At 38.5% G+C, this 20,695-nt stretch overlaps 1 protein-coding gene across 3 annotated transcripts in view; it reads right to left on the minus strand.

Moving 5' to 3' along the window:
• Positions 1–10,258: 10,258 nt before the first annotated feature.
• The window catches only part of PRMT8 (protein arginine methyltransferase 8), a 57,638-nt gene continuing 47,201 nt past the window's right edge, over positions 10,259–20,695 (minus strand). For all 3 annotated transcript variants that reach the window (XM_017830165.1, XM_017830166.1, XM_017830168.1), the window contains exons 9-11: positions 15,895–16,045; positions 13,531–13,652; positions 10,259–11,875 (exon numbers count right to left, since the gene is read on the minus strand). In XM_017830165.1, coding sequence (XP_017685654.1) covers positions 11,792–11,875; positions 13,531–13,652; positions 15,895–16,045 — 357 coding nt within the window. In that variant the 3' untranslated portion in view covers positions 10,259–11,791. The remainder of the gene's footprint in view (positions 11,876–13,530; positions 13,653–15,894; positions 16,046–20,695) is intronic.

Here is a 20,695-nt window from a genome sequence, read left to right on the forward strand (position 1 = left end):
CATAGGTGGTGTAAGATTGGTGACAGTACTGTATTCTTTTAGTGATGTATAAAGTCTTGAAAATTTCCGTTACTAGAATGAAAAGTACCAACAATAGAGAATGAGAAATTCTGCTGAAAAAATAGCTCCTTGCACTCAGCGGGCTTCATCCTCTCAAGTTCACTGATGTAACTCCTTGACACAGACGTGTTTCTTCGTCTTCTGTACAGTGAATCAGCTCACAGGCAGTGTGCACCTACATAAACTCTTAGAGAGGATGATGAGTTGGTAGGAGAAAGTGGGAGGAATTTATCTCAGCCTGGTCAAGTACCCAATACTAACAGATCTTTGGGTATCATGCACACTACAAAGCGTATTTGCGTGGATATAACACAGTGCTTCTAGCCCTTTTGAATGGGGAGATCATGACGTACTGCGTGCCAGCCAGAAATGATTCCAGCCTGCCCAGATGTGAACCGAGCAACAGTGGAAAAAAATCATTGCACACTATAACCTTACTGAGAGAAGTGCACAGCACCTCCTCCCATGACATATTTAAGGAGCAATCTGCAGCCGTTAAGGTGGGAACACTCCACACACAAGGAATGTGTGAGGAACAGATCACATTGAAGAAAGTTTGCCTCTGAAAAAACTGCGGTCAGTGGTCACTTCCCATGCTTGAGCAGGGAAAAATGAAGAACAGGACAACTGGAATCCCTGTGTCCAGGACAACTGGAAGCACTGGGCAGTGAATGGTAGAGATCATATTACTTGGTTTGGCCCAAGTGTTATGCACATTGCCTCAACTTCTGTGCTGCCTGTTGGCTCACTGGGTAAATTCTAACAGTGTACCTCACGTGAAGATAAAAGAAACTGAAATTTGGGAGCGGAGGAGAGAAAAAAATGTACATGAATATTTTTGTCTAGTGGTTTGCATTCTTTTTCTTTCCCCAGAACCTGAATCATCGATAAAATATTTGTGTTGCTTCGTAGTAAATTAACTCAAGCAGAATTTCCTAACTTGAGACCGTTTTTGTTTGCAACATCCGTATATTGGCAGAATTTTCTACCATGTGAGATCGTTTTGGAATAAATCCACTTCATCATCTGCACAAGTGGAAGCTTGTTTTAGAAAGCAGAAAGATGCTCATAAAGCTAATCAGTAGCAATTTCCTGAATTCATCCACAGCTGTTGAAATAATGGGTCTTTTTGATTACTGAAATTACAGGAATTGCAATAGCACTCACATACACTCTTGAAAAAAAGAAAGATGGACACTTTGACCTGTTTACACCTCAAACAACTAAAGTTCTTTTAATATGAAACTAGTAAAAGGCAACTGATTATTGTATGATGAAAATAGACTTCTCAAGGGAAAAAAATCTGTAGGTTAGATTTACAGGCAGGTATAAAAGTTCCTTGCTATTACTAATCTGAAATACTGTATGTGGTGACACTGATTCCTTCCAAATGTACTGGAAGTTAAAGGACATCTGATTAGTCAGACAAGCATTGCTGCTTTCCTTTCAAACTGAAGAGGAAAGTGTTTCAAACAAATCCAGCTATACTGGAAAATGATGTTTAGCCTCTGCAGCCATCAGTGTCCTTCCAGTGCCTTTTCTAGAATGTGCTTCTTCTGGGCACAACAATCATTGCAAGTCTTCCCATTCCTAGAAGAACTCAGATTCAGAGGAGCTTTCTCACTAGGAATTACTGGTTTTCACTGAAAACAGGAAGTGAGTAGGGAAACCTGTGGAATGGAGACATTCAAGTAGAACATTATGTGACTCCGAGTCTTACTCAAGTGCTCATATTACTTGAGTTCTGTTTATGTGTACGTGAGTAATGAACAGTGAAGACCCTGCTGTGTTCTCTGTGTGGCTGATGACATTATTGTGTTGTGTGTGTATCTGCACCTTTGCAATATGTACTCAGCTCAGATTTTGTCTGGACTTGCAAAAAGGAACAGCAGCAGCCACAATTATCATCCCTCTATAATATATGGTGTTGTGCCTGGTGTTTTATCTTGTGCCATCTTTAGCCTTTGCAGAGCAAATCAAGCATATGAATCATTCATGTGTATATTACTGTGTCTGTATAGCTGTTAGAAATGCTCAGGTGCCATCTTTTTCAGGGGTAGAGTACAGGATAGGTTTGCAACCATCCTTGCTAGTCGTTACTCCTACATTTTATCTTTTCTAAGGCATTAGAACTCTGCAATAAACCACTTTAAGTTACTCCCTTGTCAGAATCTCAAGGGAAAAGGCGGGGGGTGGGGGGGGCGAAGGCAGAGTTCACTAATCTGCTGGATTAGTGAGCTGAACTAGCCCAGCAAAATCTGACAAATATCAGAGTTAGTGGGAGGATTTGGGCGGAAAACACAGCTAAGATCACAGTTTTGAGAAAAGAAGTCTAGAGGAGTGGGCAGCCCATTTTCAGTATCAGCAAGGTGTTTAATTGTCTTATCTCTTTGTAATTTCATCTTTTGAATATGGATAAATGGAACTGGTTGTGAACTAATTCACCATGCTCCTCAGGTGGCTTCGGGGGCCGGTGGTGAGCCCAGTATTGCTGCAGCCAAACGCCAGTTTGGATACTTCTGCTAGGGGTTGAAAAGCCTCCAGGCTACCACTGCATAGCTCAGAGGTAAGGCACTCAGCTGTAAAGCTGTGACTGTAAGTGAACTGTTCTGCTCTGTTCTGTTCCTGCATGGCCTTCTCCCAGTTCTTACAGGTGCAAATGACTGAGCTACATTGAACTGCACTAAGTGACAGTTTTGAACAAGGTCCTTTGAATCTAGCTATTAGCGCTCATCAGTTGTCATAGCAACCCTGTATTGTATGGATTTATATTATGAAGCTGTAATAAGGCCGTTGCTCATCCCTTTGAAATGAGGCATAAATCATTAATGCAGCTTCTCAGCGACAGAGCTTCTTTAGGTATTATTCTAACAGAGAAACTGATTTACATTAAATGACATGTCTGTCAGCAGAGAAAGATGCATGATAGGAGTAAAACTTTCTACAGGTATGCTATAGGCATTTTTATTTGTAACCACACTGTAAAGTCACCTTCTACACTGAAATCATTGGAGTCATTAGAAGCCCCAGGGGATACTGTGCAAGGAATTACTAAACTCAGATAAGATGTGTAGTTTCTACTTTCTACAGAGAAAACTACTGCCTTCTTCAACAAGAAATCAAAGGACAAGTTTATCTTCTGTTGTGGAAAAACACTTGTCTGCTCAGTTTTCTTATAAAAGTTTGTAAATCCCACAATTATGCAGTTAAAGAAAAGTATTTCAGGTTAAAATGTTAACTTAATTTAAAAGTATTTTTTCCATTTGCTTTTGCTGTCCATTAGTGGTTCAGAAGGCAAGAAGTCCTCAGCAGTGAATTACATTTGGTAGTTTTGCACTTCTTCCCTGCATAAATGTGCAATGAACTTTTTTGCTAAGATATGATTTATGGAATTGTAGGATTTTGAAAGGAAAAGGGCTCATTAAGTCAATTTGATTTTGTATCACCTACTATTCCATTGCACCCAGTTACTCTGAATTAAATCTAAAACATTCTGTTTGTATCTCGATTTGAAGGCATTAAGAACTGACAACCTTAACTATTGGAACAGACTGCTCAGAAAGTTGGTAGTCTTCTTCACTGTTAAAAATGCTGTTATTTTCTCTTTGAAATGACTGGCCTCAGCTTCTGGCTGATATTCTCTTACAGAAGACTAAAGAGCCTTTAATATGTAATGCCAATACCTAGAGACTGTAAGTCATCTTCTGCTCTTTCTCCAGTTTCCATACTGGATCAAACAGCAGGTTGATTTGATACAGTATCCTATCTCTAGCAGTGGCCAAAACCAGATGCCTAAAAGAAATATCAATAGGGCTGCAATTTACGATATTTTCTTTGATATTCTTCTGATTTGCACCCCCTACTTTGCAGGGTCTTCTTGAGGATGAAATAGGTTTTATGTATTAAAATACCCTCCACTGGCTTCTCTTCTAAGACTGGAACATGTTGAGTCTTATTTTGAACTCATATAAATCTATCAGCTCTACAGTATCCTTGGCAAGGAGTTCCACAGCTTAATTTTATTCTTCATAGAGAACCACCTGCGTTTATTTCGAATAACAAGCTCTAATAGCCCAAATCAAAAATCAGGACACCAAAATTCCATGCAATTACTGTGCCCATTTTGCTGCTATGGTATACAGAAATACCATCAGTAACTTGTTCTTAAGTAATGTTGTTGCACTCATCCATCATGAGATTGTCTAATCATTTTTTGCTATAGTCTCCTAGCAATTAAGATTGGACAGACTACTGTAACTAGCCTCTAGATACTTTCAGAAGTCAGTACTTTACGGAATACAGTCCTCCAAGCTAGAGTTTTAACCCACATTTTTAGTTGCTACAGGCATGTTACATGATTGGGCCCAGAGAGTCTAAAGAAGAGAGAGGGATCTTATCAGAGTGTGTAAATACTTCATGGATGTGGGGAATGAAGAGGAGGCAGACAGACTCTTCTCAAGAGTGCCCAGTGACAGGAGAAGAGGCTACAGGCACAAATTGAAACACAAGAAATTCCATTTGAACAAAAAAAATTTTTTTTTTTTAATGTGTAGGTGGTCAAACACTGAAATAGTTTTCTCAGAGAGGTTGTGGAGTGTCCATCCTTGGAGATATTCAAAACCCTACTATAAAAGGTCCTGAACAACCTGTTCCAGCTTGTCCTGCTTCAGCAGTGGGGATGGATGTTTTCAAGAGATTGATAAATCACTGGACCTTTCTGACTTCTGAAATTCTGACTCCTTATAAATGTCCTGAGTTCCTTGGGACTGGCAGGATCTCCAGGCTGACTAGATTTATCCTCACTACCACAGGCATTTACATGACTGGACCATAATAAAAAGAACACATGACACACAGGCAAATAAGAGATGAGGACAGCTTAGTTGAAAAGTTTGATTTAGGTCTGGTTTTGATTTATAAGCTGGTTCCAGAAGAGGAATCCTGTATATCACTAAAGTAAAAGTTAGAAACATCTCAAGATGAAGGAAAAGAAATAGCATATTGTGCCACTACTGTTGAAAGAACAAGAATGGGAAGAACATAGCACAGTGTCAAATGTTCTGGCAAGCAGAAGTGAATTTTGCATTTGGACCCATGAACATTACGTTGGAATGGTCTAGGCATTTGCTCAGATTGAGATCAGACATCCTGCTGTTTAACAGAATTCCTACTTAACAGTGTCACTTGGCAAGAGAATTCAAATGGAAATTTCTCACCAGAAAATGTTTTAATGTCTCTGCTACCTTTGTTAGTGGGAGGAGTCAGACCAATTTACCTGGTCTTCTGAGTATTTGCTGATTATTTTCCTAATTATCTCCACATCTTTACTGGTAAAGAATACCCTGACCTTTTGAATTCTGCTGCTTCCATACGCTCAATTCGTAGCTCAGAATTTATTGTCGTGATGTGTTTTGTCTACTTGACATACAAATTCTATCCATCACATGCTCCTGCTTCAGCCTGACACAGCACTTTTGCTGCTTGCCTACCTACACTCATCCCATAGAAAGCAAGGAAAATAAGGAGCTTTTTTTCTCTGAGATACTCTGTTAGTGGGGATAATAGCAATTATTTTTGCTTCAATCAGATCTCATTAGCTAATGACACTGATTTGTCATGCCAATAAATGTGAAAATATGCCACTATGATGATAAAGTACTTCCGCTAACTGATCAGCGTTGCAAGTTACTGTTAATGAGTTACACATGCCTTTCGGGGCTGCCATTTCATAACCTGCTTCAAAATGGCAGGGCTTGTATGGTTTCTGATTAAATACTGTCGTGACCTTAACAGAGGAGTCCATTTCTGGTTCTAGGGCTGTGTTGTACTGGAAATACTGATGGTTTATGTGAGCAAATGGAAAATGGCTAGGCACAAAAACACAGAGTCAATCTGCAAAAGGGGATGTTCCATTTTCCACATGAAGATTTATAGGTCAGCTTAGGCTTGATTTTGCTGGTGTGCTTCTAAAAGACCACATTTGATGATTCAGAGGAATGACCTGGATTGTAGCCCTGTGTGCTCTGTGAGAAGTAAGACTGATTTTGTGTTGTAGTTGTCATCTCAAAGCTAACATGGTTTCTTTCTGTTTCACAATCATGCTATAGTTCTCTCCAAACTTTCTCAAAAGATGCTATCTTTATGTTGTTTGCATCATCACTTATCTCCAATGTTTGTTTCCATTGAAAAATGAGAAAAATATCAAACATGGTAAGAAAAGGGAAAATTCAGGGAAATTGTATTGATGCCTGCAGAGACTGGAAATATAGGCAAAGAGAACACTGGAGATTTCAAAAATTTTGAGGTCATAAAAACGTTTTTCTTTCCCTTCAGCCGTATTTGTGCCCTGGAATAATTTTTTGTGTAAAGGATGGGTGCTCTGCTTTAGCAGCCATCTGTGAACAGTGGTCTGCTTCTTTCTCCATCTCAGCTGTGTAGAACACGTCTTTTACCTTTTCATGTCTATCCCCAGAAGCAGCAGCTATTTTCAGGGGACATTCTTGTTCCCTGTAGGCGTACTACTGCCCTGGCTCACCTCAGTCAACATACTGTGAAGAATTATAATTTTTCTGGGAAATCTCTAGCTCATGATTCACATGCTCTTTAAATATATTGTTCTATCAGATCTGAAACACCAGGTTTATTTCTTTAGTTGCTCTTTAAGAAGATTTGTAGGTGCTGTAAATTCACATTTAATTTTTAGGAAGTTTAGATGTGATCTAAAGGATTTGTCTTCCTCCCACGTGCCTGTGTGCTTTGGGGATTAACATCTGAGATGATCTCTGAGAAATGTTGAAAATAAATGTTTCAAAAAAGACTAAAAACCTCCCACTTTTCCAGTTGGAACTACTCTGTGAATGCTGAATGCCTATTGAAAAAGAAATCACGTGGCTTTGTTGTATATTCAAACTAGGCAAGTGCACACACTGGCATAAACTTAGACCTTGTATGCCAACCTGAAAATTACTCATAAAATGTGTCCTCAGTGCCACCAACACAATGCAGTAAGAGAACCTGAAGTTCTCTTTGAATAGTAGATCCTTGGGGTTATATTCTTTGCAAAACCCTTGTACGTTTGTTAAAACTTGTGTAACAGAAGCAATATATACTTAGACTCTGTTAGAAGATAAAAAAGGGGAGGAGGGATTACAGGTGGATATGAGGTGTAATTCATATAAAAGGCCAGGGTGCAATCATGGGTTGTATAGGGAAGAGAGGAGGTACCATGAGGGAACTAAGTTGGGAACTAATTATATCTTCCAGCATCTAATGGAGAGTACAGTGAAAACAGAGCCAGACTCTTCTCAGGGGCAAATAGTAAAATAATAAGAGCCAACAGTCCCAAGTTAAAACATGAGAAATTCCAGTTGAACATAAAATGCTTATGTGAGATTAGCCCACCACTGGAACAGCTGCCAAGAGGGGTTGGGGAGTCTCTGTTCTTGGAAATCATATAATCCCAGAATGGTTACATTTGGAAAGGACTATTGGAGGTCATGTAGTCTAAACCCCTGCTCAAGCAGAGTCCCTTAGAGCACATTACTCAGGACTGTTTCCAGGTGGCTTTTGAGTATCTCCAGGAAGGAGATTCCAGAACCTCTCTGGGCAATCTGTCCCAGTACTTGGTCACCTGCACAGTAAAGGGGGACCTCCTGTGCATCAGTTTTTGCCTGTTGCCTCTTGTCCTATTGCTCAACACCACTGAGAAGAGCCTGGTCCATCCTGTTGACACCCTCCCTTCAGATACTTATATACCTTGATGAGGTCTCCTCTTCTTGAGGATGAACAGGCCCAACTCCCTCAGCCTTTCCTCGTAAGAGAGATGCTCCAGGTCCTTAATCATCTTCATTGCCCTTCACTGGACCCGCTCCAGGAGCTCCATGTCTCTCTAACTGAGCAGCCCAGGACTGGACACAGCACTCCAGCTGTGGCCTCACCAGGGCTGAGTAGAGGCACAGGATCATCTCCGTCAACATGCTGGCAAAGCTCTTCCTAATGCACTCTAAGATACCATTGGCCCTCTTGGCCACAAGGGCACTGCTGGCTCATGGACAACTTGTCCACCAGAACCCTCAGGTCCTTCTCTGCAGAGCTGCTTTCCAGCAGGTCAGCTCCCAGCCTGTACTTCCTTATCTTCTTAAAGCAGGGATTTATTCTTCCTTATATACATGGAACACAATGTATCCTTTATAAATTACCTTTTAAGTGAATGAAGTTTCTCTTGGTTATGTATAATCAAATCTGTATTTGTTAAATTATGAGTTAATATTAAATTTAAAACAAACCCTGTAAGAAATTATCTCTGAGAAGGTTCTTCAAATTAGCTCTGTAGTAAAAACATACCACCTTGGGTAATACTGTTGTTTATATTCTGGACTGTTTCAACCCCTACTAAAAGTCTAAGATGGTGTAAAAAGGCTCTAAACTTCCTAATTTTGCACACAGGAAAGTCCCCAGAATGACCCCTGCAAAACCCAAGCCAAGCCTGAAACTTTAATAACATCTGTAAAGGGCTAGTTTGTGCCGGGAATAAGAAATGCATGTGAGAATGGAGTCATACTATACTGTTCTGTAGAGAACCTTGGGAATACCGTGGCCCTCCTAACATTACAGACTGCTTCCTTAATCCTTACAAGCACTGCAAGTGTGAATTGCCCACTATGCCTTTTAGAGCCATGCTCAGTATTTAATTTTTTTTTTATGTTTCTTTGTGTTTCAAGTGACAAGAAAATCCCTGAGAGGGATTTAATACTTTTGCTTTGGATCAGAGTCAAGGCAGAGGTGACCTGCTTTCTCTTTTCTCCAGTGCTGTAGTACTCATCAGGGACAGTCTTTTGTGTAAATACTGTATATCAGTTCCTTTCTCATGCTCTGTCCTCAGGTCATGCTCTTCTTTTCCTGTCAGTGGGAAGGAAACTAAACGCTTTAAACATGTTTCTGTTTCAGTTGTCAGCAGTCATTTTGTCATTAGTATTTTAATGTAAAGCTTTGAAAACCAGTGGCTTTGGTTCAACCCTGGAGTCCACAGGAGACCTTCTTGTTCAAGCCTTGAGAAAATTAGGCTCAGACTCAGTGGCGGGTACTTGCTGGATTGCTGAGCAAAACCTAACAGTCTGTAAGTTTTTGCATACCTATTTCACTGATGTTGGTAATGAACTTATTGGTGCTTTCAAAACCTTTGTGGTAGGTAACACCTATAATGGCCTTGGAAGCCTGAATTTGCTTTTTGATCACTTTGATTTTAAAAACACTCAGCCACACTGCAGTAGGTACTCTCAGTTCTTTTTGTGATGGAGAAATATGTGATATGTTTTTGAAATGAAGAAAAGCACAAGCCAATTTTCCAGGACTGAGTGTGCCTGAGGTCTGATTACCATCCCAGAACTGTGCCATTAACAGTATGAGCCAGGACTTAATCTTGCAATGCTGAAGTGAATGGGCACTTTAAGTACTAAGGCAAGGTGGCCACTGGCCACTGTTGAAGAGAAATCTTAACCACACTGTCAGTAGTTGAAAGATGAGGCAGAAAGGGCAGTCAATATTCAACACTGCTTGAATGCCTCTCAAATTGGTTAATGAGCTGTCCTGATCAAGTTTTTTTTTTTTTCTGCTTCTTGACCAGTGCTGTCTGTCAGGCAAAAATGGCATTTTGTCAGGCAAAAATGGCACATTCTCTGTAAAGACCCTAGGGAATTTTTTTTTAGTGTTCTTATTTTTGTTTTAAACAAGGTGTGGATTTTTTCTTCTTTGTTACTCTTTTAATATTAAATTTATTAAAGATTCGTGCAGTGGGCAATAGAAGTAGATGATTTGAAGTGCTGTCAAAGTATAATTCAGGCAAATGAAGCAAGAGTCTTTCTTCTTTCAGTAATAGTCAGCTCAGTGATTAGTGGCAGAAGAGAAGATGGAAACATTTGAGTATCTTTATATAAATGGAGGAGCCTGAGAAAAAATCTGGTAGAATTCTTTACCTTAAAGTCTTAGAATCACAGAAGTGTGACTAGAAAGGGACTTGGAGAGGGCTTTTTCCCAGTCCATTACTGAAAGAGTAGCTGAACTGATTCCCTGAAAATGACAGCATTATTTGACAGATAAAATCCTAGTGATTTTGTGAGGAAAGTTGTTCATCCTCATTTAAAAAAAATGAAAGAAAAGTGCTTTAAAACAACAGGGATGAACTACATTGCAAAAAGCATCTTTTACTGCTGAAATACAGTTTAATTTCATTCTACATAGATACCATGTGATACAATCCCTAGACCGTAATCTTTAGACCATAAGAAAATGGAGGCACTGTACAGTTTCTGTGAAGGGAAAATCAATAGATATAGGTTTCAGAAGCATGAGAAGTTGACAAATACTGGCAAAATACATCTTCAAGTATGCTTTATTTGCAGGTGATTAAAAAGATTTTTAGGCAAAAAACTAGTCAATCTTATCCAATACATGATAGAGCGGTTTAGTGCCTAATGCCAGACAGACTGGAAAATGGGTAGATAGGACTGATGACGCAGTTGTTGATGAATCACGTGTGATTAAATGGTCTACATTCATATAGTAAAAAGATCTGATACATACATATACGGAATTGTAAGCACTTAGTGGTTTAACAATAAAGCAGGAGATTTTGTAAGAAAAACAAGGGGCTTAAGGGGATGGGGAAGCTACAGACATCTTAGTATTATCAGAAGCCATTGACAATTTTTAAAGACATTAATCTGTTCCTGCAAATCACTGCACTCTTGAGAATAGTATTTGCAATTTAAAACTTATCTAAAACATCACCAAAAGGAAACACTAATTCCTATTTTTTTAAATTATTTTGTATTAAGAATCTTGCAAAGAACTGAAATATGGCATGGCTAAAAAACATGAATTATCCACCATTTCAGAGACTTTGCATTCATCACATTTAATTACTAGGTGTCTGATTTCAGGTCTCATGCAAAATCCAGCTATAAAAACTCACCACAGAATATTTTCAAGGATAAAAAGCAAATGTTTTTTAAAGCTCTGACAGACATCCAGTTGTGAAAGTGAATTTCAAAACTAATGGTCCACATTTTCCAGAGGACATTCAAAAATATAGTTGTTGAACTTCCTGTAAATGCCCAGCTCTTATGTACACTTTGCATGAAGTATTTACCAAAGCTATAACATTGGATGGACAGTTAATGGAATATATCACTGCCTAGAGTAGTGCCAGAGGTAACATCATTACCTTTCCATAACTGCATAATGAGAATTAAATATTCACAAAACAAATTCCTATTATGAAATTATTTTTTCTCATGTACAATATATATATATTCATTTATATTGAATATAAGTCCAGTAATACTGTCACAGTAATGTGCTGTAGTAGTCTTTCATAGTGAGAAAACTGCCCTAATCATCTTAACATGCAAAGCTTGGAAGAACCAGAAATTCACAGTAAGTAATACAATTTGTATATGCATCTTCTGCCATCCTGAAGTTAACCAGAACACTCAAGACTGTTGCTTAATTTTTCCTATGTTTGACAAAAGCTACAGTTCTGTATACTGTACATTCACAGTGGGATCCCAGCCCCCCTGTACTATCTGCAAGAAAGATCAGGTTACCACTCTCCATCAGAGTAAACATTCTAGCAGGTAATAAAATAATCTTGTGAACAGTTGTTCTTAGCTTGAAGCTCAGCAGTTCAAGACTTGATAAAATTCTCCTTTTCATCTTTCTGCAAGGTTTCCTGCTAACGCATTTTGTAGTCATTAGATACTGACATTTCACATAGCTGTCCTTTAAAATCCAAGTCTACTGTGAAATCCAGGTCACGCTGTAAAAAGATTTAAATGTAACATGTAAGTAACACCAGAAGTTTAGTGTATCAATTCAGTTATCACTGTTTGAGTTGAAAAGACCTGCAGGTTCAAGATACCTACAGTGATTTCTAACTTCTTTTTGTTTTAAATGGTGCTAACACTGAAAAAGCAGGGTGTAGGACGTGTAGTAGCATTCACCATACAATCTATGCTTAGGTCATATTTCTGTATTCTTCTTGAGGCTGATTTAATGTCCCGGTTACTACTAGGAGGTTTTTGAAGTGCTATTATCATACATATCATATAAAAATTTCTGAAGGGTATTCCCCATTGAGATGCTCCTTATCTAGGCTAAAGAGCCTTCACACTAGGGGTTATTCCAGAATAGATCTAGTAAACTTCCCATTGTATAGGAGCCCTTATTCATTCTTTATCTTATAATGACATGGTTTTAGGAAAGAGGCACTACATAGCCCTACAAAAGAAAGCTCTGACTCTACAAGCTTTTGAAAGCCTTCATCTTTCCTTTTGAACCAAGGTGGTCTCTCTGTTTTATGACAACTATCAAGAACACATTAATTTTAGCATGTAAATCTGCATTCAGGTGCCTACTGCTGTGCAAACAAATTTGAGGTATTTTATTCATTTCTCTCAAAGAAAATTGATATGCTCAATGCAAAAGAAAATTTACCAGTCCCCCAAGGACAATATAAAGGTAGGAAACAGACTATTTTCCTCTCTTTCACAGCAAGCAGTAGCTTCAGGGGTGAATGTGTTTGTTTTAATGCCAAATTTATTTTGTGTTTATTTCTTCTCCTGTATAATATTTCACTACTATGAAAACCATATCCAAGCTGTGTTTGGTACAAAAATGGAAAGGTAACACAAAAAAGGAAGACAATTAAATGCTAAGATTTGCTGTAGTCAACAAATGCAATAGTTCAATAATTACAACTGCTGCAGCTGTGTGTCTCAGTCTCCTCACAAGTTAAAAGGAGTACTGAATAACTGACACAGAGGGATTCAGCCCATAGCAGAGAAACTGAGGAAGTTTTCACCAGTCATTGTAGTGTGAAATCCATCACGCTTTAGTTTTAGTCTTGAATAAAACACTGCATTGTATATGGAAAGCCACAATTTTTAAACAACCCTATCACTAGATTAATGAGTTAAGTAGATTTGATCAGTGAGTTCACACAGACATCCAAACGAAATATGTCACTTGATTTCGTACTGGAGAGTTTGTGGGCACTGAGTGGGAGATCACTCAATGGCCATAGATGTGGAACTGAAGTGCTTGCTCTTGATCATCCTATGTTGGCAGAAGGGATCTTACCACTGATTTAAGTGACACCATGAAGAGACCTTTGCCTACTTGCATCACAAAATATGAATAAAGCAGATGACAGAGGACACCTGATTTGGTGATGTATTTGAATCCTTTCTCCCCATGCTAGCTTGTTTGCAGGCTGACTTCTGTAATATTAGCACTGCTTTATCGTTGTGGTTGGCAGCTTTAGTGAAGCTGTGACTAGAGCTTTTACTAATAAACATGAATGCCTTTAGCATTCTCATTGTATTACTCATATGCACTTTCTTTACCGTTGATTATAGTTTGTGAGTTTGTGAGATTATAGAGCTGGAATTAGAATCAGGGATGCTGACTTACCACATTTTTTGCATTTGGTTTCATGGATATAGTCCCATAGATTTCTTCTCCTCGTCTCACAGTTAAATAGTCCTCTAAGTAGAAGACAGTTTGCTTCCAGTGAGTATAAGGAGCATCAGGTGCTAAAAATATATATATGGGTGTTACTTATCAAAATTTCTTGCATGTCTTGCAAATCCCATTAAGACTTGGGAACTGTTGGAAAAAACTTTTCTTCTCATAGAATGCTTTAACTTGTGTACTATACTAGTAAATATACTTTACAACAACACAATTAATTCTATGGATGTCAGTGGGTTGTTTTCTAATTTTTAGTGAAATATGTCAGATGTGAATCACACCCAGCAAGAAGGATTCCACAAAGGGGGTTACAGAGCAAGACAGGCACTTTTTGATGCTTTCCTTTCAACCCCCACATGTTCAAACTGGGGAAATCTTTACCACTAAGTGCTTTGAATGTCAGAAGTCTAAATTAGTTCAAAAAATAATTACACAAAATCATCAAAAACTATTATTTACAATGCCACAGATGAAACCTTTCACTCATGATCCCAGAACAGCAGATTTTATAGTTTCCAGGAGGATAGAGCTGGTGAAAGGGTACTTGCACCTTGACCTGGCTTTGGATTTTTAAAAGGCATATACTGTGGGCAATCTGCCAGAGATGGAATTAATTTCTAGTCTTGCTTAGCAGAATCCCTTTGACACTCCTCTGCTATTTCAGGCTGTTAATTTACTTTTTTCCCCCTTGATTTAAATTCAAATCTTTGAGCAGTGCCTAATGAAATTATATTGGTTACTTAGTGCTTCTAGCATTCTTGCAGTCAGGAGCATCTAGGAAGCTAAGAATAGCTAAACAAGTTCAGAGGCTTCCTGATCTGGCAAAAAAATCCTCTGATAAATTTATTTTTCTTCTATTTGTATCCCCAGTCACATGAGGCCATTGTATTGTATTATACCAATAATATATTAACACTGTGAAATAAAATAATGATCTTATTTCATTTCAACATCAATATTAAAAAAAATATTTGGAGTTTGAAATTTTTTTGTGACTGGGGAAATACTGTTGCATTTTCAAAAAACTGTCAGGACAGGAATTTTTAACTGGTTTTTTTTCCCCAAAAATTCTAGTATCAGAAGACTGACATAAACAAACTTTTCCTAAGAAACTATGCTGGCAAACTGGTATCTTCCAAAGGAAAAGTATTTTACCAGATAATTTCTCTCTATGTGTCTGGACAGTTTTAATGACTACTAATTGCAGTATTTAAATGGAGACATCTTCTTGTAGGAGTTCAGATCCAGGCTCTGTTACTATTTGGACATACCTCTGTAAAACTTTTAAGTGAAAATGTGTTAGACCAAAACTAAATTGAATTTATATTTTAAATTGTAACTGCTACCTTGTACACACACATATACCCTTATGCAGAGCTATGTTCCTTAGAAAAGCCTGACATAACTGGAAACTTGTGCCCCATGGAGAGTGTGTGTGTGTGTGTAATATAGGCACAGGTCTTCAAGTCCACTCCAAATCACATACTTATTTTCTTCATAATTAAAAAAACTACATAGCAATCAAGTGGCACTTCATCATGTCCTACAAACTGGTATATTTTACTGAATTCAGTAGAGCTTTGCCAACAGACACCAGCTGAGAATCTAAATCAGTCTTCCAGACAGTGGTGACCTTCAGCAACAGATGGCCAAATGACTTTTTTATGGAGTAACTGCTTCTGCACCTACCTTATCATGATGTACTAAATAGAGGCAGAGAAACACTTCCTTCAACCTCCTGTATGCAGTCAGGCTAATACAGAATGAGGTTTTTGCATTTCTTGCAACACTGTGGTTTGTTCAGTCAGTTAAATGATGCCTTAAAGGAATGGGGTTATTCCTTTAAATATCTGCTCACCAAGGTAAGTTAGAGTTTCACATTGTTAGAGATGATTTACATAAGCAGTGTGTACTTGGAAAAAATGATGATTTTGTTCTAGACTCTGAGACAAGCAAGAGCTTTGTTGAGTTTTGGATTTAGGGAAAACTAGCATGCAGAGCTGATATCTCTCACTGAGCCGATAATTCCCTATCTAATCTGAAAACTTGACATGGGATTTAGATACAACTGGTGAGGGGCATAAACTCCTAGGTCATAATTCCCACTGAACCCTAAGCTTGGTAGCCATTGTGAAATCCAGCCTCTGTTTCCTTTCCCCATACTGCTCACCTTCCCCAGAATGACAGTAATTTTTATCACTGAAATTCAAACCTGGTGGTAAATTAAACCTTTCTGTACCATCTGGACAGCAGAACTGATAGACTGATAGCAACAGAAATGAAATTAAAAGAAATACAGATTACCTGTAGAAAATCCCATCTTCTTGTGGCACTTCGTAAATTCAATATTAAAATAGGTGACCAAGGCATGAATGTAATCATTACGTTGAATTTGGAGGCAGAATGCAGAAGTAAATGCCAATTCTTCAGTCTTCACTGTATAAATATCTACTTCCTGTTTTGAGGAGAAAGAAAAAGACATTTACATGCAGAAGTCTGTGACTCTCAGGTAAGTGTTGAGTTATCTACTTTAACATTTTATTTAATTATCAGCCACAAAGACAACTCGCAGCCCTTTAATACTATAAGAAATCAGTGGTACACTTGAATATATCAAAAAAATAGCAAATGATCCAGTTATGTGACTAAGCTGACAGAGTGTGGCAAGAGAGGCCACTCACGGAAGACTGTGTGTTCTTGGGAATGGCAGGGAGGGGCTGTAGGAGCTGGAGGAAATCAAAGTAAAAACCTGCCTTGACAAATGCAGGCATGATGGATGTTGAAATGAAGATATAGGTCCCAGTTCAAAGACCTTTTGTTATTGAAGACTGTCAGCATTGAGGAAAGATGTTGGCAGAGTTGGGTTTGTAATAAAAATAAACTTTTTGTTTGTTTGTGCATCTCTGAAAGGGAAAGTGATTTGACCATGTCAAGCAGTTGAAACATTTGAGGTGTGAGAGGGTCCTGCTTTCTAATGGTAATGCTTTCTAGTCCTTTGTCAGATAACTGATTCCAAATGGACAGTCCACAGGGACCTTACTCTTGAACAAGACAGAAGCAAATTATGTAACTTGTGCTATAGCTTGATTGCAGTAGTTGGAAGCAATGATGTAGTCTTTAAGATTGCTTATTTCCATCAATATTTAAATCTCCCTGTTCAAGGCTTAAACTGTGTTTGCCAGATGGATCTGATTTTCCCAGCTTTTGGTATTGCTTTTATCTGGGTTGTTTCCAGAACTTGTAGTCATGATAAGGAGGATAATAAGTCTGCAATACTACTAATTGTGTTCTAATACTGTGGGAAATCAGTGCACTTTCTGATATCCTCATTGCTCATTCTGATACCCTCATTGCTCATGCATACAGAGAAAGAGAAGTTTTGTAGGCAGAAATCCAAATTTTCTCTACCAGCCTATGCCAGGAATCCTATCTCTGATCTCACCAGCATTTCTTCAGATCCACCCTGCAAAAATGGAGGACAGAGTCTAGACTGCCCATTGGAGGGGTTTTTTTAGTCCTGTCTGGTTAGCATTGCTCAAGAACAACTTAAACATAATGAAAATTATTGTACTACATTATGATGACACCCTGAGGCACTAGTGTTTACAAGTGACCCATGCATATGATTGGTCATTTAAAACTGTGATAGCCTTAAAACGTTTTTGGGTTTTTGCCCTTAAAAGAAGGTAAGAAAAAAGCATAGTGGGAATAAGAACTTCTGAGGTCTCCTGGCAGAGTTCCACAGCAGACTGCAAGCTTTGACAAGCTAGACTGGACTGGTGGGTGATAGCTGCAGATTTCTGTAATTTCTGGTGTCTTTTTAGTGGTATCACTGTGGGGAAATTGTGACTTAAGTCTAATGGTGAGGCACATAATAGGGAACTAGCTCCCTCTCTCTGAGCTGTGTTGGCTCTGCAGGGTAAAGTGGAATCAAAAGAATGAGGAAATATTTTTATTAGAGAAGTTAGTAGAAATTTATCAAAAATATTGAACAGATGGGCTGCCTAAAATGTTGGTCACTTTCACAGTCTTTTTTTTTAAGGACAGAAACATGCCTTTTTTACTATGCAAGGTATGAGACAAATATGTGGGTTTTTTTATTAGTTAATATAATTTTGAGAACGGATGAGTCCAGTTTTGGTGATCTCTTTGAATTGTAGTCTGGCTACCTATATATTCTTATATTCAATGGCACTGCTTATTGCAGCTAAATGCACAGGGGACAAATACTATCATTGCATAAAATAAATGGAAAAGTCGTGATTTACCAGATTTCATTCAGATTTCAACGACAACAACAAAATGGGCATAGTTACGCAGGAATGTGATCAAAATACAGCTCTTTATTATCACACTACGAAAATAAAATGTTTTAAGCTAAGCAGCAGTAAAAGTGTCAGAATTATCAGCTGAGTAAGGGGGTTCAGACCATGGCTGACACTGCATGAAAGACCATGAGACATCCCATGGTACATGTCCCTGTTGCACAGAGACAGAGAGAGGTCTAGTTTTCACATTCACTTCATAAAGAATGGTTCTTAGACTGTTCTGTGGCACAAATCGCTTTAGGACTGAGCAAATGATGTATCATTTAGAATCAACAGTGAGGTTGAGATGCTGTGTTGCCAGCTACTATTTCTTGTTTGAATGGTGTCACCCTGGATGAAGGCAGCTCTCTTCTAATGGGAGAAACAGCTTTCAATCAGGTTTGCTCCTGGAAAAAATGCTGACTTGCTGCCTGTCCCATTTCATGTGAATCAGAATTAAGGTTGCTTCTAGAGTGCCACAGCACCTCTTTTCTGATCCCCTTCCCAGACAGGCTCTGATAAGCAAGAATGTTGTATAATTTTTTTTTTTTTGTGCAAGGAAGGCAGTTTGTGATTTAAGTAGCATTAAACTGTGTAATCTTAAAGTGGTGTCTGCAGGAGCTGTAATCTGTACTTGGAAAGAACACAGAAACAGATTTTTTTTTCTTTTTTTTTTTTTTAGTTCTGTGTCTAGATAGGGAAGGATATTCAGGAAAGCGTAACAGTATTTTTTATTACAAACTGGATGTGGCATATCCTTTGTTCTTGTTTGGTTTTGTCAGTTTTTGCCACTCTTTCACTGTAGGTTTTTCTACAGGTGTGTGAACAATGGATTTATTGTTATTTTAGTCTCTGGTGCTGACACCAGATCAGAATTAACGGGCAGAAAAAGTTTTCAGTCAACCCAAACACATTTGTATTTTTCCAAAGCACAAGGGGATCAGAGAAGGAAACACAACTGTTTTACTGAGTTTGAAACAAACTTTTCCTTTTTTTGGCAATATTACTGAAAGCAGTAGTCCCTCAGTAGGACACCTGTACGCTTATCCTGAGTTCAGTTATTGACTGATGGTTTCAAGATGCTTTGATCCCACTACTCTCCCTGGCTTGGAAATTAAACAGAGGACTCCCATTCCTGTGCCCCTGAGATATATTTAAGAGATCATTCAAAAGGAAATGGCTTCCACGACACAGAACATGCTGTATTCTCTGCATACCACCCCCAGTACACCTGTGGCCTAGTGGCTAGAGTTCCTTAAAGGATTCAAGACTTGTGTTACATCCAATTTCTGAGGAGTACAAAATAGGAAATTTTACTCAAGTCTCCAGCATTTTAGCTAAGTGTCATGGTTACACAGCGTGCAGGGGCTGTCTTATTTTGCTGATTTTGTAGAACAATTCAGAGCATCTAAATTGGGAATCAAAATAACTGCAGAAGCACAGGGCTCTGACTGGTCTCTGAGGAATGCATCTAGTGACTAGTCCATCCACTGACTAATGTAGAGAGAACCCAGACTCATCCTGTAGGCATCCTAAGTTAGCTGGCTTTGGGTTGAATACACCCTAAAAATCCCTCTGTGAGTCTAATATGAAAAAGCTGTGCCATCTTGAAGTGCTGTAATGAAACATTTGAATAATTAAACATTATGGCTTTGTTTATTCTCAAATGTTTTCTTAGGCTAATATAATTTTCTGAATTCACAAATATTTTCAGGATCAAAGAAATATACTTTATATTTACACCATGTGCAAAAGTAAATGAAATTTAAAAAACACCCAACAATGCAGACTCTGTTTTTCTGGCTTCCATATTGCTAGCTTGAACATAGGCCTCCCTCCATCATGCCTTTCATTAACAGTTTTCTGTTTTTTTAGTGATCAGTTTGTGAGAGTGACAGATTCTAGAATGGAAAGTGGTTTCTGACTGCGTAGTTATTACCTGCTTTGCTCTCGCAGTGCCACTATTGGTATAGCACCATTCACTATATGGACAAAAGATGTCAAAACGAAATATAAAACCTGAATAGGAACACTTCGAAAATTTTTGTCTGTCTTCTTAAAACCAATTACTCTCAAAGACCTTCTAAATAAAGTGCTGGATGTGTACTCCATTTAAGGGTGTGCAGCTTTTTATTCCAGAGAAGCCAACCCCTTTTTACCCCTTTATCTCTCACTCTCTGGACATATTCTACACACTCTAAATAGCTGTTTCTTTTGTGTGTATTGCAATTTGAAATTGCTCTGGCTCAGGCTGTTTTCAGGCACAACCATCCTGTGTTCCCCTCAGTGCAGATGGACTGTGCATGCATACGTTGTCACACAGTGTTTCTACTTCTGTTCCTTTCTGCTGCTTTCAGTAAAGGTTCTGCAGACTAGAGGTATGTCTTTCCTTATTACATGTGGGAATGCTTAATGCTGTGTTTGTTACTGGCAAAAAGTGAAAGTGAAAAATTAAAACTGACTCTTTGGGATAAATGAGCATACTCTTGGATTCATGGACCTGATCCTTCCACTGCTGTTGACGCAGACAGCCTTATTTATGAGAGTAGTCCCACATGAGGAGGATTACTTCACGTGGAAGGAATTTTAGAGCTTTAAAATATTCCTGCAGGCAGCTCCTCCATTCTTAACGTGATCTTGTGAAAACAGATTAGTGACCATTCTGTCTTAGATGTAGGGCAGGGTACAAGCTAACCTCTGAACGGAGATGTTGGGGCTGGAAGAACGCAGTAGCATTCTGGATAAGGCTAAGAACTAGGAAGTTAGACAAATAAATTAGGTTTCAATTCTGATCACAT

Source organism: Lepidothrix coronata, unplaced genomic scaffold (assembly GCF_001604755.1).
Source record: "Lepidothrix coronata isolate B3197 unplaced genomic scaffold, Lepidothrix_coronata-1.0 Scaffold174, whole genome shotgun sequence".
Classification (NCBI taxonomy): domain Eukaryota; kingdom Metazoa; phylum Chordata; class Aves; order Passeriformes; family Pipridae; genus Lepidothrix; species Lepidothrix coronata.